The 23,294-nt window shown below is 41.5% G+C and overlaps 1 protein-coding gene across 4 annotated transcripts in view; it reads right to left on the bottom strand.

The window, feature by feature from the left end:
- Positions 1 to 4,084: 4,084 nt before the first annotated feature.
- MDM4 (MDM4 regulator of p53) overlaps positions 4,085 to 23,294 on the bottom strand; it is a 34,259-nt gene continuing 15,049 nt past the window's right edge. For 3 of the 4 annotated variants that reach the window (XM_033152779.1, XM_033152777.1, XM_033152776.1), the window contains exons 6-11: positions 16,934 to 17,001; positions 16,173 to 16,269; positions 13,981 to 14,123; positions 13,124 to 13,270; positions 9,992 to 10,072; positions 4,085 to 7,950 (exon numbers count right to left, since the gene is read on the bottom strand). In XM_033152779.1, the coding sequence (XP_033008670.1) occupies positions 7,417 to 7,950; positions 9,992 to 10,072; positions 13,124 to 13,270; positions 13,981 to 14,123; positions 16,173 to 16,269; positions 16,934 to 17,001 (1,070 nt within the window). In that variant the 3' untranslated portion in view covers positions 4,085 to 7,416. The remainder of the gene's footprint in view (positions 7,951 to 9,991; positions 10,073 to 13,123; positions 13,271 to 13,980; positions 14,124 to 16,172; positions 16,270 to 16,933; positions 17,002 to 23,294) is intronic. The other variant, XM_033152778.1, reaches the window with a different exon arrangement.

The following is a 23,294-nucleotide window of genomic DNA, read 5'->3' as shown; positions in this document are numbered from 1 at the left end:
TCTGTCTCAATATACAATGGCGGCATGTCTGAAGTCAAACCTCTGCATTACCAGCACCAAAGTAACCTCCTCCAGGTGCAAGACTGGGCAGCCTATATGGAGGTCCTGGGCTGTCCAGATGACAAGATCTCCCTCTCGGCCTCACTGATGTGGTTCAAAGGAAGGCAGAGCAATACATTTGATACAAACTTGGCTGAAGTTGATGGACAGAAGCGTACAAGGATCCATCCATCTTAGGGATAACAGCTGGAGGGCCACAGGTTTTTCATCTCTGCCTTAGCTAAATTTAACCAAAGTTTAACTGGCTAAGAGGTTTCAGAGAAATGCAGAATGGGTGGTTATCCATTTTGGAACTGGCCTTAAGTTTTAGAAATCTTGTTTCCTCACATTTACAGAAAATATTTCCTCTTGTAGCCAAAACCCAGTTCCCTCATTGCCACCTCTGCAAATCCAGGGAGGTTGTGGAACTCTCGAGATTATCACGGAGGTAGTGAAGGGGGATAGAGAGAAACTTCATCCAGACAGGATGTAGCAGTGTGAATTTGCAGGGGTGGTAGAAAGAGATGGAGAGCCCTAGATGGAGGGTGGGAGGTAGTCCTGGACTCAGCACCATCTGTGGAAGCACAAGTAATGGCTCAAGCTGCTATACTAACCACAACCTTGCCTAGAAATTGGATTATTCACTAGCCACATTGAGTAATGAGCCCTACCTTTGAAAATGGTTTCGGAACTTGCAATGGAACAAAATGCTACTGGTAGGGGAAAGGTGATTTGAGCACATGGAACCTATTCTGACACTAGTTGCCTGTGTCTTTTGTAGCCCAAATCAAAGAGTGGGTTCTGATCTTTTAAGAATTTGGGATCAAATCATTTGAAAGGCTGCTGCATCCGTACAAACCTACTTGGATGTTAAGATCTGCTCCAGAGGCCTGGCTCATTCAGCTGTTATGCCTGCCATAAGGTCCATTCAGCAGGCAGGCATGAGGAAAAGTGCCTTTTGTGCAATACCCTCCAGACTGTGAAACCATCCCCACCCTCCAAGGTGTGCATGACCTCCACACAAGTGTTTTCAACTGGGTTTTAAAGATTAGTATTTTCAAGATGGAGCAATATAGAGAAGATAGCTTCACTAGCTATTGCAAGTGAGCTGCATAAGAACTGTTGATGCTGCTGTGTTTTTAAGGCTATTTTGTTGTTAAGAGCAGTCTTGAGTGGGCTATGCCCCCAAAAGTAGCACAAGTAAATAATACATAGGATTAAACTTGTGTGTTCCCTCAACCATTAGTGAATCCAGGCACTCGCAATTCACTTCCACAGCCTTTACCTGACAAGGAATATTGCTGCCACAATTCCATGCCGCTGAATAACAGCTTCTGCTCTTTATCAAATGAATACTTCTCTCAGCATATTTGACTCCTGTGTGTGGTAAATTTATGCATAAATTTAAAATATGTACCTTATAAGGCAGAAACTTTCAATAAAATAGATTTTTCAGGCCTAACTATGTTTAACCCATTATGATACCAAGAGCTTAAAGGTTGTCCTAAAACCCAATGGAACTAAAATAAAAGTTATCTTGCCAATTTGCACTGAACCTGGCGGCAATGCTGATGCTATTCAAGCCAGTATATAACCCTTAATCTCATAAAAAAATTATATGGCTGCACCATCTTTAAGACAAGACATCACTTTGGTTAACTTTGCTGAATTTGATTTAGCAGACCACATTCTCATTCATTCATGCACTAAAGTTCCCTAGCTAAGCTGAGAACTGTCTAAATGCTACAAAAGTTTGAGCAGCAGGTTCCCTCTTGTAAGTAACTGATGCCATCTAGCTGCAGCTGAACAAAACTTCAGAAATTTCTGTAGAGCAAAAAGTCTTTTTCCTTTTACCAGTAAGTTGCGGGTAATTTTTATCTCCTCTATTACCATCTGAAGATGTTTATGATGGAGGCGGGGAAGAAAAAACAATGCTCCAGGCTTAGTAACTTTGCATACAGCTGTTATTATTTATTTCACAAAATTTATACCCTGCTTGATTGGGGGGGGGGGACAAAAAACATCAAAGTGGTTTACTAAAACATAAAACAGTAAAATGCAGAAAAAAATCACTATCATACATTAAAATACTGTATATAAAAATTAAAATACTAAAACAGATCTACCTCACAACTCTCTAAGCATCAAGGTAACCTTGTCTGAACAATTGTGTTTTTATCAGGACCCAAAAAGTGTACTGTGAAGGTACCTGCTTGATCTCAATAGGCAGGGAGTTCCAAATTGCACTAAAAACTGAGTTCATACAAATGGGGAATGGGTATTATGTGGCACCTGTAGTGCCAACGGTTGAAACCAACGACTGCCAAGCATTTGCATGTTGAAATGTTACACAGATTAACACATCTTCGTTCAGAAGGGCCTCAGAACAGTTGCAGGTCTACGGGAGAAACTTCCAATAAGGAAGTTTCAAACCTAACTCACAGTTCCTCTAATGTTCCACCTTAATTCATTGTATCTGCCTGCTCCTAAAAGTTGGTCAACATTTGTGTTTTAATTCTCAAGGTTGCTCTGTAAAGCTAAGAATATCTTTTTAAAAGTTAACTTCTTGTGTCTCTCAAGTAAGGTCTTTCCTCTAGTAGTAACTGCATTACATTTCCACTTTCCATCTTCTTTAGAAGAGAAGAAAACATCCAAGTTAGCAAGTCACTATGAGATTTTATTTGTGTAAGAAAGTCAAAGGAACAGCACTGACAATTTAATTGAATAAAAGCATATCAATATAGTGCATTAAGAGCACTACATGTTCTCATTATGTCTATCGGCCAGCTAGCAGGCAACAAGGACTTTCACTTTTCATTGAGTTCTATTCAAAGAAAAATATAGCAAAAGTAAAGATTAGCACATTTCCTTTTCTGGAATACGAATACATACATACAAATAAAATGCTTCGACTACCTATGGAGCATTTTTGGCCGACTTCAACAACAGGGTTCCCAACCCACCTAGTTAACTCTTCTCCGAGCTTCCTCCCACTTGGAAAAAAATGTTTTCAAAAGTCCTCCTCCAACACTAATGCAAACACTGGGTGCATCTTAAGTTTGCATTTAATTCATATTTGTGCAGTCAGCCAAGGATACAAACCAGAACAGGAATGCTGTGTGTAATTAAAAAAAAACAACCAACTATTTTAAAAAATAAATTCTGTGTCACAATGAAAAATTAACTAATTTGTTATCTATAGCCTTTTTTGTTTGTTTAGTCATGTCCGACTCCTTGTGACTGCATGGACCAGAGCACGCCAGGCACTCCTGTCTTCCACTGCCTCCCACAGTTTGGTCAGACTCAAGTTGGTAGCTTCGAGAACACTGTCCAACCATCTCATCCTCTGTCGTCCCCTTCTCCTTGTGCCCTCCATCTTTCCCAACATCAGGGTCTTTTCCAGGGAGTCTTCTCTTCTCATGAGGTGGCCAAAGTATTGTGTCCTTCCAGTGAGCACTCAGGCCTAATTTCCTTAATCTTGCAGTCCATGGGACTCTCAAGTCTCCTCCAGCACCATAATTCAAAAACAACAATTCTATAGCCTACTTCAGTGCTATGAGTAGTCAAGCAGTAGTGTACGCAGACTCACACCTTTCTTTGGCTCAACCGCTATCTCAAAACACACACCAATTACGGTATTAAGATAAGGATAAAAGAGGTTTACCCACTATGCTTCTGACTACTCTCCATTTGGCAGTCTAGGATTAAACTATGCTTATCTTGTCCCCATTGTTAAACTGCATTCCCACAAATGCTCATTCTCTTAGCAGCTGAAAAGGGCTTGGACAGAATGCTTATTACATTTTAACACACACCCGTCCAAAAAGCTCATGGTCCTCTCCTTCCATTAGCCTCACAATCACTCTTGACCATGGATTCATGGCGATTTGAATCGGTCCTTCTGATCACAGTCTAACACTCTAATGTCTACAGCATGTTATCCCAGAGAAAAACCCGTAAAAGTTCTCTTGTACCTACAAACATAAACATGCAATTCAGGTCATCACACCCATTTAAAAATCACTGAAATGACACAGGAGACCAGTATTAGCTAGGATAGCAAAAGGCCCATTTATTTAATTTCAAACTGTAATTTCAGTCAGTGCAATAATGAGGTTCAGCATTGTTTAATGACAAGAGGCATTTGGAGCAACTAAATTCCAGAAGCTAAAAAGTCACAGGCCTTCCAGTACAGATAACAGTATTTCAGGGTTAACAGTGTTTGCTGAAATTGCTATTTTAGGTGCATTCTGCAGTGAGCATTTGCAGATCTGGCTGGAAGAAAAGATGCTGCAGCATGCTAATCGTTTTATCTTGAAGTTTAACCTCGTTGTGCTCTGTAAGTCAACTTTGCATCAGAGATAAATATTAACATTTGAACAAAGCACCACATGACACATGTCTAATCAAAGAATAGGGTAGAATTGCATTTCACACACTCGCAATTTTTAATTTGAAGCAATGACAGAAAAGTACAAAGCAGAGGCCTGATAAAGCCTTCAGAAACATCCGCCCACCCCGCAAAAAAGACCACTTCCATTCTGCACCACATCCTTCCTCAGCCAGGAGAGGAGGGGATGAGGGAGAGAAGGTGGGAGATGGACCAGCCCAGGCTTTAAAACAGATCAAGATGATAACTCAAGTGTGTTTGGTAGCAGCAAAATGTTAAGCATATCTCAATCCTTCATCCCACATTAATAAATGTTTTACCTTAATGTACATAAATGTTACATTATCTCAGTCAAGAGTGAGGGTGTAGAAATTCCTGAAGAAACATCGTAACACAAAGGAGATCCCTGGTACGCCTGCATGGGTGGCCCGGCTTCCCAATGACTCATTTGATGAGAACAAATCTCCTCCTCCCCATCAGCTGTGTTTCAACCCTTCTTGACACTAGGGGTGAATCTGGGGAGCCAGGAGAGAGCAGGAATAGCAGAGCAAGAGCAGAAAGAGGAGACAGGAAAAACAAACAAAGGAAGAGCCAAGGAAAATCCCTTCCAAAATGGCATTCCTGCCTTTTCTCTTTAGCCGTGCCTGAAGCTGCCGGCAAGAGCAACCTGCAGTGGAGCTGGCAGGAAGTTGAGCCAGTCAGGGGGCTGCCCTATCCACCAGGTGTGTCCTCTCGAAAGTCTGACTTCCTGCCAGTGTGTGGTGACAACCCACACTCCTTCCTCCACTAAAGGAGAAACAAGCCCCCCATTCACCCCTCCATACACACAATATTTATAAACAGCACCTCTGTAATAGACAAAAACTCAGCAGTGGTACTTCAGACCCCCCACTGCCAGGGGCGTTTTAAGGAAAATAGGTTTCTGTTTTCTTCTTCATTCAAGCTTCCCCATTTGGGAAATATTATCAACCATTGGCAGCTTGCTGGCAGGTAAACACTGAAATAGCAGAAAAATTTAGAATCATCCATAAAAATGTTTGCTAAATTCACACAAAAAGCCACCCCCACCACAATAAACGAAGTTGGTCAACCTACGCTGCCAAAACAGAAATTGTTAATGGCCGCAGAAAATGAAAAAAAGTTACAGCGGTTAGGTTACAGGGCCAGTTAAACTGCATGCTCTCAGGGGATATCTTGGTCAAAAGGTGCTTAGAAGTGACCAGGAAGGGATTCTAGCAGACAACATGTCTGAGGGAGGTCAGTGTCAGGTGGATCACCCAACCAGTACCATAAAGCTGCATTTGGAATTCTAAAGCAATAGAGCATTCACTATATATGCTAGTTTCAATATGCCAAAGAAAATGTATGTCTGGGAACAATTCTGCAGCAATCCCCCCAAAAGGTGTCAATAGATGACAAGGTGTATATTATAGGCTTTAAAGTGCAAGATGCCTCATTATAAGACTCACCAAAATGAACCCTTAGAAGGAACAAAGGGTGCTGAAAGAGTTGAAGAATATTCGTTTCATATTCAGGACTATTTGAGTAGGCCTATCTTCAGGGTTCACAGAGCTATTTGCCTTTAAAATACAGAGATGGGGAATCTGCAGCTTAACAGATGTTGGATGCCAACACCTATGAGTCCCAGCCAAATTGTCAAGAACCAGGGATGATAATAAGTCCACAAACATCTAGAGCTCCCAGAGGTCCTATTGTTATAAGGTCTGTTTCTGCCCAGCCCTGAATCTTCCTGAAAAGGTATCCCATACCCTTACATCGAAAGTGGGACAAGAAAAGAGTTAAGGAGCAATAACAAGGAAGAAGCAAGAGCAATGTTATGCTACACAAGATCAGAAGCAACAGGTTGATATAAAGGGGGAGGCAGAAGACCTTTCAAATAACACAATTCTCTCTCTCTTGTGTACCATTACTCCAGATATCTGCAATGGCAAGATCTTTGGCAAAATGACTAGTGGAGTTATGCTGCATTGATGAATATAGACAGGGCATTTATCTTTTCATTTAATAATTCACGGGTTTGAAAAGAATGTCCATCATGACTGAATAAACTTTTTAAAATTATATTTTATGATGGGCAACTATATTTGCCCTTATTAAATATGTTTTGGCTTCTCAAAGGCTCTAGCCGGTCACTCTTGAAAAACTGAGTATCCAGAAATCAAGGGTTCTTTCAGATGCTACATAAATTGTAGACTATTCTTAAAACTACAAATAACTTAGAAAACTGAAAGAGGGTGTAAGCCAGCCTTCATCAAGCTTTCAATTGCAACACTCATCAACCCAAGATCTGAAAGGCACTGGGTTGGTGAAGGTTGATTTAAGGGTTAGCTATATTGTGAAGAGCCTACACTCAGAGAGGGACATGGAGCACCACCGCATTAACATTTCACAGAAGAGGGGCCATCCATTAAGAATAGCCCCATGCACATAAACTCAAATTGAAAGTGCTTTACTCCCTAATTCTGAGGGGTGAGAATTGCACAGGTATATTTTCTAACAGGCATTCACACTACCTTTGTGAATTTTTTCAATACCACAATGAAAGTTATGCAAAGAGCAGGTATCTCTGCTCGTGGGTTAAATTGCACAGTAAGAGAAAAACACAGCTCGATACAGTCACACAATAAGATTCCCGCACTTTGGAACTAGCACCATTCTGCACAAAGAAATGCTCATCTTACGGCTTTTACATAGTCAGCTAACATAGTTATAACAAAGAACCCTTTGCCAGTCAATCTGATAACTGCATGTTAATTTCCAGGCTGTATAAATGGTCAAGAAATTTGGCTCGCGGGTTTTCCACATTTTGTTACTAGTAGGCTTGACATATTTCTTTTTGGAGTTCTCATTCCCCCCTCTGGTAAAAAATATATATATAAATATACTTCTAAATATACATCTTTATCCTTTAGTTATTGTCCACTGAATGATGTTCCTTGCTCCGCAGCAACTGACAAGCGACATTGCTATGCTATAAAAGTCTTGATCACCATCTGAATCTGTCTCTTACACACTGGGCAAGGTGACCGGCATTTTTTTAACATTTTTGCACAAGTGAAACAGGCAACCAGGTGAGCTGTCCTTCCATGGACAATATTCCCGTTCCGTGGCCTCTTCTGACACACAACACAAGGTTTCAGCAATTCCTTGCTACTCTCAAGGGAACACTTTTCTTTGTGCTTACCAAACTGCAACAAAGGCTCTTTGCCTGCAAGATCCAGAGAATCCACAGAGCTTCCAGGACGTAGGTTGGGTTTGATTTCTGATCTGCATGGGTCTTTGGAATGCATAAGTGGAGCAGATACTGTCCTTCGGCAGTCTGGGACATCTATCCCTTCTGTGTCCTCTTTGCTTTGCATTGTGGCAATGTTGGATGAGGAGAGAGAATGTGCTAACATGGGGCAGTCAGAGAACCAGTCTTTCCGCAAGGCCCAGCAGCGGAAACAGTATCGTTTAATGGGAGAGTTAAACTTCTTGCATTTTGTGCACTGCCAATAGTCCTGATGAAAGAAAGACAATCAAACCAATCACAGGTTTGTGCATTCACATAAAGGCTTTCTTACAGTAGCAGTAAGCAGCACCATCAACTGCGGTATTCTGTTCTTAAATCGTGGATTAAGAGCATGGTTACTACCTACTCAAGAGTGCCCACAGGCACCCGGCACCCTCAGATACCCACCCTTAGTTCCCACCAAAACAACTCTTCCAATTCTAACTTCTTTTTTTAAGGAGATGTTTCTTTTTTGGGGGTTGTCTATGTTTAGCTCTCTCGTGTTTGAGCAACACAAGTTTTGTTTGGGTGAAACAGGTGTTTTTTGTGTAACAATTTCTTAGATTTTCCAAAAAAAAGGTTGGGGACCATTGCAGTTGAACCCTCTAAATGAGATGTGCTTTTTGCTGAACCTCATCTTTATTGTGCCCCCTCTCACAATATCTTCGGAAGAACAAAGTCTCTACCCTGTTCTCTATATTGAATTTTCAATGGCTTACTCTAAATTCAAGAGTAGATAGCTCATTGAGTCAGTTAAAATCTATTGACCCTACACAATTGGTGGTGGCTTACTTGATTACTTCATATACCAAGGGCAATGGATTTTTGAGTTTAGAGTTACAGTTTGGTTGTCTGGTGCCAGAGACAGTCCAATTTGTCAAACTGGCACAGACTCTAAACCATACTCAAGCAGCAGGAAAACTTGGTTCTGCATGCTATGAGGAACAGGATGACTACTACTCCCATTGCAATGCAAAACCAGAAAAAGGAAAAATTGAGCAGAGAATGAAATAAATTCTGTTGTTCACTGATAAGTACTGAGAAAGTGTCTTTGTGCTGGGATTAAAAGGGCAATTTCAGAAACTAACCAGAACACTGCCACAATAATAGAGATCATATCTCTTCCCTCCCTATAGACTTGATTCATTTGGAAGACTAGAAACCATGAAACCTCTGTGCTGATCCACTGAGTATCAAAACGCTCCCACAATGTCACAGAACCGTGTAGTCATGTTGTGAGACTATATTCAACCAGCTCTGTAAAAATATCCCAATGAATATATTCCAGGCAGCAAAAGGTTTTTTGTCCCTTCTCAAAATGTGGAAAGATCATGACCAAATGAGACAAGATGGAATGCAGACACACACTTCTTTTCACATCTGCATCATTCACAGGTAACATGGAGATGGTGTGTTTTGCTTTAATTGTCAAGCAGTGTAGGTGAAAAGGGCTGAAACCTCCTCTCTTCCATAGCTTACAGCCCAACCCATTGTTCCAGCCAACTTTTCACTATTTCAGACTCCCTGAATCACAGCAAGGAAGGGAAAGCATACCTGGAACAACAGACTCTGGGGAGGCAAAGTTCCCTTCACCAGCACACTATTTTTACTGCTTAAGCAAGACACCCCTTTCCAAACCATACTAAAAGCAGAGACGCATGAATGATGGTCTACTTTGGCCTTCAGTTATCAGTTTAGATATTTACTATGCTAGAAGGGCCTCTAAAAACTTTATAGATGCTCTAAACCCCTCATTTCTCAGAAGATATGAATTGGTCACATATCAGTTTGTGTCACATATCAGTTTTCCTCAGCCACTTGTTAAAAACTGGCCTCTGAACACCTAAGCTGTAAGCTATGAGGTTAAAGTAGTTTTCCATACAGGAAATAAAGTAGTTTTTTATACTGGTCATAAAAACATACCCATAACCAGCTATCAGAAGAATGGGGAAATGGTAAGAAGGCTGAAAGCCTGCAACTAAGTAGACTGCAACTGTTGAACCATGGAAACTATTGTGTTCAGTTTCCTTAGCTCAATCTTTGGATGATGACAAGCTGAATTACCACCGGTTCAAATGGTCCAATAAAACCTACAAATTGATTTGACACATCTGCCCTTTTAAACACAATTAAGGGACAAAAAGATGCACTGTATTTTGTTGTTATGGTTGCAGTAAGGAACTTCAACTACCTGAATAAAAAAATGTTTCTAACTTCTGATACTCAAGTTTGTAGCCAAATTAGGGCTATTAAGCCTCAAGTTCATTTACCTTGGAGGGAGGATCTATGTTTGTTTCATCGTTTAAGGACTGTAAATCTTCAAAGTCATCAGATGATTCAGCTTCACTCACCTGCAAAAATTACATAAAACAAAAAAGGAACATGTATGGCCATAAATAAATGCATTCCCCCCACCCCTAAATAAGAAAGCACTTCTCTACTGTCATTATCTGCATGCTGCACAACAAAAAAAATCTTGCAATAAATAAAACAATTTGGATAAAAAGAAAGATGTAAAACTGTAAAATCAAGGCTGGTGTCAACACTGATGGTATTCTCCTATGACTGCCAGCAATTATGGTCAACTGGTGCCTGTTTTGGCCTAACATTGTCTGCTATTTAATTCCTTCTGCTTCCAGAATTCCTTGCAGCCAGGCCCTACATTTAAATTTAAAATGCAGCAATATGGAAAGAGTCTTTAGTTTGGCAAGCACTAGTTAAAACCCCACTTGCGTGCGATTGGCACAAGCGATCCTGCTAACACGTGTGTTGAAAATGGATGAGGCCAATGGTGTGTGTGGTGGCCCAGAATGGAACCCCCGTGTAAGTGTGGACTCCCCTGTATCCCACAGGGGAGATGCAGAATGAATGTGGTTTGTCAAAAAGATTGAAAGCCACTGCATCAGATCACTGTAACACTTTTAGTGACTGTATTCTCCCCTCACAACCCCCATGTCATCGCTGCTATCTAGAGAATGGGAATAAATTGCATCTCGCAAAAGATCACAAAGCAAGACCAGTGTCCCATGGCCAAAATCCTATGCATCAGCTGCTAGTCTATGATGGCTCTCAGATTCTGCCCATCTGTAAAACAGATTAAATAACGAGTACGTCAGTTGACTTACATAATCATGCATTACTCTTGAGGGTGTTATAAGAATTTTCAGGTCATATAATTAAAAAAATGTTCATAACTGTATATATAAACCACACGTCTGAAACCCCATAGAAAAAGTCCTGAACAAATTGACCTCAAATATTTCTCTGCAAGGTCAATGTGGGAAACCTTCCTATTGTCTCTTTCCTCACAAATCCTGTCTTAAGGGCACATTCAAGATATGAACAGGGTGTGAGCCTGTGAACTGTGACCTAGATTCAGGAATTAAGTAGTTATAACAACAAAAGAGTGGCCAAAACCCAGACAATGCAATCAGGTAAATTGCCAGACAGGAGATAAACAACGCACTCAGATTTCTGTTGTAGACCACCTTTTCTGTGATGTAGGTATGATGTATCTGGGGGATGGTCTTGGGCTACACCCCTTCTGTGATGTATGTATGATGTTTCTGGGGGTGGCCTTGGACTCCAGGGCCGGCAATTTAAAATGTCTATATAAGGGCGGGCACACCTTTGTTCTGGGTCCTCCTCCTCTCCTGCGTGTGGGGGAGCACCCTGTTGCAACAGTTAATAAAGATCAGGCTTACTAGCTGCTTTGCTTCTCAATATTCTCTGGTTGGTCTCTGTTATTTTCTCCTACCAATAGAGAACCTACAAAAGGACTCTATCTGGGCTCTTGGGTACCCCATAAGGGAAAATGAGCAGTATTTTTACTTATATCAAGGGGGAAATCTGCAGGTTGTTTTTTATGCAAGTTGTTCTTGTCTTAAACTTACTCAAAATCTAGACATGAATTCTTGCAAACTACTGAAATATGGAGAACTTCTCGCCTATCTACTACCATGAAATGAATCACAGAGGGAACTGCCATCCAATGTGACAAGCCCATGACATTGCATGAAACCTTTGCTAAAAAGAAAAATAAACCACTGAAAGTGCAAGCCATCAGATTACTAAAGATAATGGCAGAACTGGTGTGACAAAAGGTGTGTGAATCTGAACTTATGATATGGTTTATCTCTGTAGATCATGGCCTAAGTATAAGATTGGCATAACTATGACACAAATATCACCATGAACCAGGAAACAAGTCTGATCCCAATCACCTGCTGAAAGGCATTCAGGAATAACCTGAGTTCACACATATCTGACCTAAAGATGAACACATGCAAATACATGTTTGCACAATGGTGAGGCGATTTAAAGCCATATCACAGATAGATGCCTAGGTTCGCTCACGATCTCATCTTTTTGTTAAGCAAACAGGAACAGGATGGGCAAAGTGAGTAATAGGCAGGAAAATCTGGAAGGGGTTATGGAAATTGTAAGAACCACTCATTTCACAGCCCCCTCCCCTCTCCACTGGGCATACCTTGGCAAAAATATATGAAAAAACCTTTAGATTCCAAGGCTAGTCGGCTCTCATAGCTCCAACAGGACAGAACTTATCCAGCACTCCCTAGGCCTCTGCACACTTCTGCTTTGCCTTAACGACAGGTATACTTCCCTCCCCCCCCCCTTTGTGTTGGTTTATAGCAAAATTGTCATGTCCATGCTTCTGTGGGCCTTAAGAAGTATCTTTTACTCCTTAATTAGGATGTATATGTATTGTAATTTGCTACCTGCGTAGATTAACTTTGCTGTCTAAAGCAGCATATTTATATTTTCTGTGTGACTCCTAGTTTCTGTAATAAACTATGCTTTCTTTCTTTCTTTCTTTCTTTCTTTCTCTTTCTTTCTTTCTTTGTGTGAGAGCTTCTTGTGGGCATAAAATTAAGGGTTAACAACACATCCGTAACAAGTGCATGTTATAACTCCAGCAAAATATCCTAAATCTCTCAGCAGGATGTATTTGATCATACATGAGTGCTGGTGGTGCGCATGTGAGTCTAAGAACAGAAGAAGAAGAAGAAGAAGAAGAAGAAGAAGAAGAAGAAGAAGTTTGTATTTGATATCCTGCTTTATCACTACCCTAAGGAGTCTCAAAGCAGCTAACAATCTCCTTTCCCTTCCTCCCCCCACAACAAACACTCTGTGAGGTGAGTGAGGCTGAGAGACTTCAAAGAAGTGTGACTAGCCCAGGGTCACCCAGCAGCTACATGTGGAAGAGTGGAGACGCGAACCCAGTTCACCAAATTACAAGTCCACCGCTCTTAACCACTACACCACACTGGCTCTCATAACACTGGTTCTCTTTAGTGCTCTGATTGCTTAACTTCCAGCTTAACATCCATGCTCATTTGGTGGAACAAGCACCATTCATTTCCTTTGCTCTCAGGACTTACAGTTTTGCTGCCATCTTTTCCTTCTTCACTGGCATGGTCACAGTCAATTGTTTTAGCTGGGATTGTAACACCAAACTGATCCGAAGCAGCTTCATTGAGGAACCACAAGTCATCAGTGGTATCTGAAACAATGGTGGTGTCTACATCCTAGAGCGAAAAGGAAAGACAGACATGGCATTTACTGATCTACAAAGGCTTGTTCTCATTATATTCAATGGTGCCTGAATAAAGCTACAATATATGATCTTGCAAAATTCCTTCACCACTATATCAGACATGGTGCAAAAATGACTTGGCAGAGTATCGTAAAGACATGCTCTCGTGTTGCCACCCTTAGGAGGCATACACTCATCCACTACAACAGGACTAGATAGTGCTCTGGACACCTCTTGAGATTCAACTGCTGTAACAGTGGAGTCAAGGTCCTGGCAGATGCAAGCAATTTTATCCTTAAAATGATTTGCAAACCAGTCACAGCAAGCTACCATTGGTTGTCACCTCCTTCTGGCCAGACCATAAAAGGCCCTGCACTACCTGGAAAAGCTCTGCTGGATGGCACAATGAGAATGTAATGGAAGCAGCAAAGTATGCTTTCTTTGCTGTCTTCACTGCCACTACGTAGGCTCAATGATGAGCCCTCAGCAGTGTTTTGACGGCATTCAAATGGATGATTCAAAGTCTTTGCAGGTGCCATTTATCTTGCACTACTTTCACAAGTCATATTTTGCAGGCCATTTCTTTCTTGAAGTCTATCCATCATCAGCAAAGTCAAACTATGGAGAGTCTCAATAGTAAAGATAGCTTGAGCTGGAAAGAGCCTATAAAGATCTCAGGAATTAATGTTAACCAACATTTACCTGATTCATATGTATATCGGTTGAGCCATTACTTCTAGACTTGTAGTTGTTTCTCAGATTCCCTAAAAACCACCATGGAAGACCAGCTACATCCCACTCTTCAAGCACCAGATCCAGTGTGGGTTGTTCTTTTGAAAGGTTATCTACAGGAAACAACCAAAGTTCAGATTAAAATGTATTTATTGTGAACTGACTGATAATCCTACGCATTGAGACACAGCTCACTCTCAAATTAATATCCTTCTGCCTGAGGTACTTTGGCAGGGGTAGGCTACATGGTTGTAGACACCAACTCCCGGCAACCCCAGGGAGAATGGGCAATAGTTGATGTGAGTGGTAATCCTCAACATCAGGAGGGCACCATATTGGCTACACTTGCATGAAGAAAGTGTGCATGCACACGAAAGCTCATACCAAGAACATACTTAGTTGGTCTCTAAGGTGCTACTGTAAGAATATATTTTTTTGTTATGAAGAAATAAGGCAGAGCAAAGCATGTAGATACTCTCAAATCATAGGAAACTGCTCTATACCAAGTCATACCATTCCATCAAATTTAATGTTGTTCACAATGACTGGTAGCTGATAGCCAGGGCTTCAGACCATGAGTCTTCCCCTGCAGACCCACTTGGATATGCCAAGGTTTGAACCTGGGACATTCTACATGCAAAACAGATATTCTACTACTGAGCCACCCACCTTCCCCATGGAATAACTAAATGACTCCCCAGCAAGACTCTCTGCCATTCCTTAAAAATTATACAGATTGTATGACCTTCAAGTTCAGTTTTGCTCACATGCAGTATCAATTTTGATAAGGGGTTGTTGTTTCTATAACCGTTTCCCACCTTAAACTCAACTAAAATTAAAGGACTCACAGACAAGATGATCAGAGCAGGATGTTTTTAAACCATGTGACTCCAGCTACAAAGGCTGAGGCTGCTGTACAGATTCTCAAGCTGGAGTATTGTTTAGGACACAGGTTTTCAACTTTTTTGAGCCCATAGCTCCCTTGACCAACTACATTCTTTCTGCAGCACCCCTGTGGACCTCAGGAGCCCAGTTATGTCACCCCTTGCCTGCAAAGCTGGCAGCCTCTTACCCTTTTTCCAATACCCTCCCTTGTGGAGTGTTCCCTCAGCATCCTCTCCCTTTTCCTTGGGAGTCCTCTGGGCAGCTGCTGCTGCTGCTGTTCTGGTCTTTGAGCTGTCCCCCCTGCCCCAAAGAGAGGTGCCTCCTCACACTGCTCCACATGGGCCTGGGATTTGTCTGTCTGTTCCCAACATCAAGGGCTGGTGGACTGGCTGACTGGGCTCCCTCGCCCGCTTGCTTACTCTGAGGTTGCCTCAGCTCTTCGCAACCAGCACCCCAGGACCAGCCCCAGAGGCACCATTCGCCTGTGGAGCTTGTAGCCAGGACTACTGCAATAAACAGCTGTGCAAGCCTTTGGGAGGCAGAGACACAAGAGGACATCAGAAGAGGGAGGGGAGGAAAGAGGCCAGTGTTGCCTGCGCAGCACCCCACTGATTGAAAACCACTGATTTAGGAGGTTTCTTTGGGCATTTTTGTTGCTGTTACTTTTTATCTTTTTTGTTAGATCTTATTATGATATGCGGAATTGTTCAATTTTGTCACATACCTTTTGATTTGTTTTATTTATTGTGTATGACTACTTTAGTAGTTATGTAAATCTTTTCATATCGTAAGTCACCTTGGACAGTTTTAACTATGGAAAGGCAGCATTCAAATAAAATGATGATGATGATGATGATGATGATGATGCATCATATCTGCCCCCAACCCTTGTCACAAGATTAAGCTCCTGTCATCCAAAGAAACTTTTAATAAAAAGGCACATTGCCTACAGTGAGATGCCATCCCTATCTACTACTAGTCAATACTACTGACAGGACACATATTTCTACAAAATGCACAGAAGGACTCTAGTGAGGATAAAGAACCCACCTGTTACAACAGAGATGAACAGAGAACTGTGACTTACTCTTAGTGCTTGTTGACCAATGTGTGAAGTCTGAACCTGTGCAGTTGATCACATATAATGGAAGCAATACTGAGAATAAAGCCCAGATCCGAATATAATAAAGAAAAGCAAAATCTTGGCCAAATGTAGAACAAAGGAAGTCATCTTGTGGCAGTCATGGCTTTCATCAGCTTCAAAGACTTGTACTCACCTTCATCGTCCTTGAACGTATTTGAGACAGACAAGGCAGGTGTGTCAACTTCATTCTCTTTTCGCCCAGAAGTGCAGTTTCTGTCTGTGCTACTCTGCTTAAAGGAAGGAAGGAGATAATCATTAGCCCAACAGGTCTTAAAGAGACACAGGGATGTAACACTTCCTTTCCGAGTCACCAGTTGCAGAGCAACACCAAGGAGTTAAGAGTGTCAAGGTTTGAGCATACAAAGCAAAATTAACAAAGCATATTAACCAATCAAGAATCTGGTAATATCAAGCAGCATTTCTACGTTATAAACCAGCAAAATAAATAAAGCTACTACCTACTAATGACATCTAACTCCTTACCTCCATCACAAATCATGTAACTCTTTCTCAAGCTGGCCTAAACGTATCCAACAATAGTACCAAAAAAAAGATCTGCCAGGTATTAGAAGCGTTTAAAGAAGGACACAACTAAGTAAATCTAAATCACCCTCTGTTCAAAAAAATCCCATCCAGGAATACTGACAACAACACAAGCTGGTGTGTCTGAAGACAGGAAGTGTTACACCCCAGAAAACATGTTCAGAGAATGGAACTCTGTTAGGTAGAGAACAGAGAATGGTCACTCTGTCCCTGGTCTGTGGACTCCCTAAAACTTCTGAGGAAGGCAGACGCCCACCTGTCAAGAAATTCAAAAGTTCTAGCAGTCCACCATGCACAGGTACAGAGAAGGGGCAACTCTGTACGACAAAAAAACCACCCATCAGGGTTTACCTTCAGTTGGTCTTGACTTGGATTATTCATGCTTTGATCCTTTGCGAGAGCAAGTCTCTGTGCAGCATCTAGATAGCAGGTAAAGAAAGAAAAAACCTTCCCTGGTAATAACCATTCTCACAACACAGAGGGGTCCCTTGACAAGCAACCAACAAATAGGTTTGGCAGCTGTAGGGTTAAAAGTGTTAAAGGTGAGGGCATATAGTCCTATCCATCAAAAACCCTGCTCAAATTCCTATGCTATTCACACTTGAGGAGTGGAATATGCACCTTCAAGATCCTGACCCTTTAACTGCTCATGTTCTAGCCTCCTACATAGCACTTTGTGCTACATCTTCCTAGCACTTTCAAGTGACAAACTGCTGTAAGCACCTTGACATTAGAACAGCAAGTTTAATGGGAAATATAAAAGGGGTTCTAGATCCCAGGCTCCAATTCCATTTTCAAGCAACACAGAAGTGCCATGAAACCACCTTGCTCATGATACATAAACCAGCTTATTAACCAACACATAGAAATGTACCAATGCCCATACATTCATTACTTCTGCTAATGCTCAGCAAGGGAGACAGTTTAGTCCTTTCACTGCTACAAAGGAAGATCTGGTCCAGCAAGGCCTCCATCCTTGTGAGCAGGGTGGATAAAAATAAATTTTTTTAAAAAAAATTAATGAATAAATCAGATTTTTTTAAATTTAAGTTGGATTTTTAAAATAAAATGCTTTTGGAGGAAAAAGCTTTCCAAAGATAATTTTCTATTTAAGTTACATTATAGTCCAAAGGGTATTCATCAGAAAATAAGGATTTGTTTTTAATTATGTAGCATGAGGCTTTATACGCAATGTTTAATTTTTTTGGTAAATGGATTCCATTAATCCATTCACAATGTCATGCTCTTCCAGAGGCTTCTGTAAGATTATTTGGGGCAGTTTTTCTAACGAGAAGATATTATCACAGATGCTTATTTTTGCAGTTCTCAAAAGTGTGAATTTGTGTCTGCAGAGATAGCATGCCTTTTCTACACAGGAAAAATGTTATAAAATAAGCATATAGAGTTGAGGAAAAAACCTTAATCCCATTGTTCCTTTTCAAATTTATATACACAGAAACAACCCCTTACCGCTTAAATGCTAAGTTCCAAGTGGTTCAATGAACAGATTGTTTGGAGTGGAATAGATATGCACAAGTAGCTAAGTGTGAAGCAGTAAAAATGAAAGTGCAGAATACTCAAGTCTTGGGATCTTTGCATAATAATTGTGCAAGTCAGTTGCATGTCTGTGCAACTCAGACTTGAGGCAAGTGCTGAAGGCACTTCAGGGCTGGCAACCTCTTCTCAATCCCACTAGGTCCCAACAACTACACTAACACTTAATTGTACAGAATAGGCACCTGAATGTAGAAACAAATCCAAAGGGGTGGTGGTGGAAATAGTAACTGGGATCTGTAAGTCCCTGGCAAGACCTTGAAGTGCTTGCCAGTCAATTTATAAGAGTTCACTGGTTCCCGGCCCTTCTTCCCAGGACTCGCCTGACATTGTCCAAACAATGAGGTCTCTACTTGGAACTTCAGTCCTGCAGCAGGAATCCCTGAAGTTCTCTGCTCCAGTCCTTGGTTCCCCTTTTCCAGCTTTCCACCAGCCTGTTTCTCCTCGGTCTGTTCTTTCTGCAAGTCTGTTCCAGCCTAGGCCTACCAAATGTCTCTCTCCTCCCCTCTAGAAAAAGGAAGGCCAGCCTCTCCAAAGCCAGGGCTGCTGGGAGATATAGTCCCTATAAACAGTTAACTTATTAAACCTTACAATAATTTCATATTTCCAATAGTATAACCAAATCAGTAATTTTTTTATATAACTGTAAAAACCACTCTGAACATTTATTATTCCAAAAATGAAACCTTTATCTGGTTGTAAAAATTAAGATTATACCAGCAAAAATGAGTCTTTCTGTAAAATAAAATTATTTAAATCAAGTCTGACTAGTGATTTAAATCAATTTGATTTAAATCAAATCCACCCTGCTTATGAGCATTTACAGAAAGAAACACATACTGTTTCACTTTGTGTGCTTTAACACTAAACTATGGACTTGGCAGCAGTTTTCCAAAATGGTCCAATACACAGAACGGACTGAGAATTGAGTTAGGACAAAAGGATGGGAGGTTCACAAAAACTAAGATCTAGTTACACAACTAGAAACAGATAGGCTAGCAACAAATGAGGCTAAATGAAATCTGCTTTCTAGCCAGAGAATGATGATTCAGGGCCACTTCACAGGAATTCCAACTTTCAATACTGATACAGTGGTGCCCCGCTAGACGAATGCCTCGCTAGACGAACGGCATTCGTTAGCGGAAGGCTGCCCCGCAAGACGAAAAAGTCAATGGGGCTGCCTCGCAAGATGAAAAAAAAAATTTTCGGCGCGAAAACCTCCGTGCTGCATTGCCGCTTCGCTAGACGAAAAATTCGCTCTATGAAGACACTCGTAGAACGAATTATTTTCGTCTAGCGGGGCACCACTGTATTTGCACTGACTTGAAATGTGCAAATCCACTCAAATCAATTAGCTGTAATTAGCCAGTAACAAAATTGGAGGGATAAAAATACGGTTAGGAATACTCATGCACTGAAAATCTATCATGTATTTATTTGTGGCCAAAGTTGGAGTCAGCATGCCCAAAGTGCATGGATTGTTCAAGCCTTTAAATGCTTGTTAATTTGTTAAACAATCGTTTTCTTAATTTTTCAGGCCATCTCTTCTTTTTTTTTTATTTGGTAGCGTCAATTTCTGAAATTTCACCTTTTCTATATTTTCTCCAATACCACCTTGTTGGGCTTCAAGAGTCACCCACTGAGTTGTTCTGAGCCACCCATTCGATTCTACAAATATCTCAAATGCTAGTGAACAAGATGCTCACTGAAGTCAGGATGGCTTCAGAAGTCTCAGAGTGGTTTGCATATACCCGGTAATCCTGACTTGTCCTTTATTAAACTATGGTTTATTAAACCACGGTTTAGCAATATGTGTGAACTGTGCCAAGCAGCTTAACTGGCTTGCTTACTGCCAAGAAACCATACTTTGTTGCTGGCTTACGGTCTTTGGATTTTTAAAAACTATAGCTTAGTGATATGCATGAACTCAGCACCCTTCCTTATCCATGATCTGGCCTCCCAGCCCAAGACACTCACCAAACTATAAAGGAGCAAGACAAGAGAACCTAGAAAACAAATCAAATTTTAGAGAAACAAACTATAGCTTAGCATTATCTGCAAACCAGGCCAAGCTATACTTTCTACTATAGTAGAAGCCCACTTGTTTGCTCCTCAAAGGATTCTGTGGATCACTCAATAGTGCGCAAATAAAGAACTATGCCACAATTAATCTTCCCTAAAATTCCAAGAGAACCTCACCAAAATACACCTTATGAATAAAAACCAAGGTGGATGTAAAATGTTATGAATGCAAACAAAAATGTGTATGTTATGGCAAAAATATATCATGGACAAAGTAATAAATGCTGGAAATGCAAGCAGGAAGAAGGAACTTTTTTCCACATGTGGTGGACGTGCCCAAAGGTAAAAGACTTCTGGGAAAAGATTTATAATGAAATGAAAAAGGTGTTGAAAAACACATTTAAAAAGAACCCAGAAGCCTTTTTACTGGGCATCCTAGGCCAAGAAATACCAAAATGTGATAGAACTGTATTTATGTATGCCACAACAGCAGCTAGAATTTTGATAGCTAAAAACTGGAAGACAGAGGAATTATCAACGGTTGAAGAATGGCAGATGAAAATGATGGACTATATGGAACTTGCTGAGATGACCGGGAAACTCTGTGACCAGAGGGACGACGCAGTGGGAGAAGAATGGAAGAAATTTAAATTGTATTTGAAAAAGTATAGTAAGATTGAAATTTAGAAGGAAAAGTTAGACTGCAGATTTAGAATCATGTTAAGTGTTAAGGAAATGTGAAAATGAATTAGGATAATAGTTGAAGAAATGTTTAAGATTTTTTTTTTGAAAAATATGGTTTGTATAATGTAAAGAAATTACTAAAGATGAATGACAATGAACGCAGGAAGGGCAGACGTGAGAAAGTCAAATAACAATGTTAAGGAAAGAAGCAGTTTTCAAACAAAAAAAAATTGTTTTTCATTTTTGTAGTTTGTTTGTAATAGTTTTTATTTTTATAATGTGTTTGTAATTGTTGTATTGGTTTGTTTTATGTAGTCTGTTGATGTTTTGAAAAAGTTAATAAATACATTCAAAAAAACAAAAAAAAATGTGTATGTTATATAAAAAGTGGGGAAGCCATAGCAGCCTGAGGACTGTGAGAAGTGGGGAAACAAAGTTTAATTTTCTCATTCTACCAAGGTTCTGAAGCTACTATTTTCATTTCAAATGAAACTCCCATTTTCACCTGACTGGCAAATATGGCCAACTGGCACCACAAAAGTGATGAACAAAAGTTCTGAAGCCTTAAATCACTGGGTGTTGGAAATAGCTGCTATCATGCACAATACAAAGGCCAGCTCTGCCAAGTCAGTTTTGTTTTTGGATCTTGCACCAGCACAACTCAAGGTGCATTCAGGCAATACTCAATTTCAACTTGAGGATATCCCCATGGTTGTCACCTAGGTGTGAATCACTATTACAAGAATGAACTGTCAATAATTGTTTATCACAGGATTTCCTCAGGCTGAATTAAAATGACTAATGAAAAACTGGTGCACAAATATCAGAGTGGAGAGGATCATTACAAAAAAATGGTTTTCCTTCACATTTTATTTGTTTCTCGTGATTTCTATGCTTGTCATTTCATTTCATACGATGTGAATACAGTCACTACTTGCAGGATATAGTTTGCCAACTAACTGGAACAAATATTGTTAAGTAGCTACAGTGGTACCTTGGGTTCTCAAATTTAATCCATTCCGAGAGTCAATTCAATTCCCGAAACGGTTCAAAAACCAAGGAACAACTTCCGATTGGCTGCAGGAGCTTCCTGCACTCAATTAGGAGCAGCATCAGAAATTTGGCTTCCAAAAAACTTTCACAAACTGGAACCAGACCCATCTCTACCCTGTGGTGCAAGTGGTGCAGGGAACCAGGGTGCCATGGTCTGAAGGACGCCAACCTGAGTGTCCGGGAAGGAGAGTTGGAGTCCAGGGAGAGCAGAGCCCTTCCCAACGAGGAGTGGGCTGCACGCAGCTGGAGGACCATGCTAGGGAAAGAGGCCACGCCTCCCAAACTTCCTGCCCCACATTCCTCAACATCCAGCTGCCAAGCATGGGCCAAGTGTGAGGAGCGAGGAGAGAGCCACCTCAGAAGCAGGTGGAGTCCGGGACCCAGCACCACCATCAGGAAAGGTGCTGGGTTTGCAGCCCCAGAACGTTTGGATCAGCTGTGCGACCCCTTTGACAGGGGGAGGGGGAGGAGGGAGGGAAGGCACTATCAGGATCCACATCAGCTGCATGGCTCTCTTTGGGGGGGGGGACAGAGAGATGACGCTCTGGTTTGGGGGTGGGAGCAAGGAGAAGCGTCGCCTGGGAGAGCTCCGCAGTACAGCTGGTTTGAGGAGAGAGAGAGAGAGAGACCGCACGGGGGGAGGGGGGAGATAAAGGGCTGGCTGGGGGAAAGAGCTGCTGGGGGGGGGAGAGAAAGGGCTGGTGGCGGGAGAGAGCTGGGCAACCGCCCAACCTGCACCCATCCCTACCCTGCCCCCTCAGGGGAAGCAGCCAGCGCCTGCCCGCCCGCCCACCCACCCTGCCTCTGTAGGGCATTCGGCGTGGCGCCTCCTCCGAGACCCAAGGAGACACCAGAGTTGGCGGTGAGTGGCGGACCCGCTGCTGGGCGCCCCAGCTCCATCAACTCAGGACCCGGTGCACGCGAGAGAGAACCACAGGGATGCTGCGGAGTTGAGAGAGCAGGGGCACCCAGCAGTGGGTCCGTCACTCTCCGCCAACTCTGGGAAACGGGCCCCCCCCCCACCGGAGGGATCTTTGGACCACGGCACCGGATTTGCTTAAGACCACCCTGACTGGAACACTCACTTCCGGGTTTGCAGCATTTGGGAGCCAATTTCTTCCGGAGCCAAGCCGTTCAACTATCAAGGTACAACTGTATTATGTTCTATCATGTTATTTATTCCTTGCTTGTAAGCCACTTTGGGATTTATTTGAATGAAAAGCAGCATAGAAATAAAATAAATCAAATCATCCCCCCCCCATTACAGGAAGTGAGCAAATTGAGGACCTTGCCAAAAACGAAGGGGCATGGGAAGAGTTCCACAATTAAATTTTTGTTAAGTTGCCAGACAAATAAAGATGAAAAATTGTATTTGATACCCCACGTGTTCTGTTCAAAA

This window comes from Lacerta agilis, chromosome 6 (assembly GCF_009819535.1).
Source record: "Lacerta agilis isolate rLacAgi1 chromosome 6, rLacAgi1.pri, whole genome shotgun sequence".
NCBI lineage: Eukaryota > Metazoa > Chordata > Lepidosauria > Squamata > Lacertidae > Lacerta > Lacerta agilis.
Note: the sequence above shows the minus strand (reverse complement) of the source record. Positions and strands in the feature narration are given on the sequence as shown.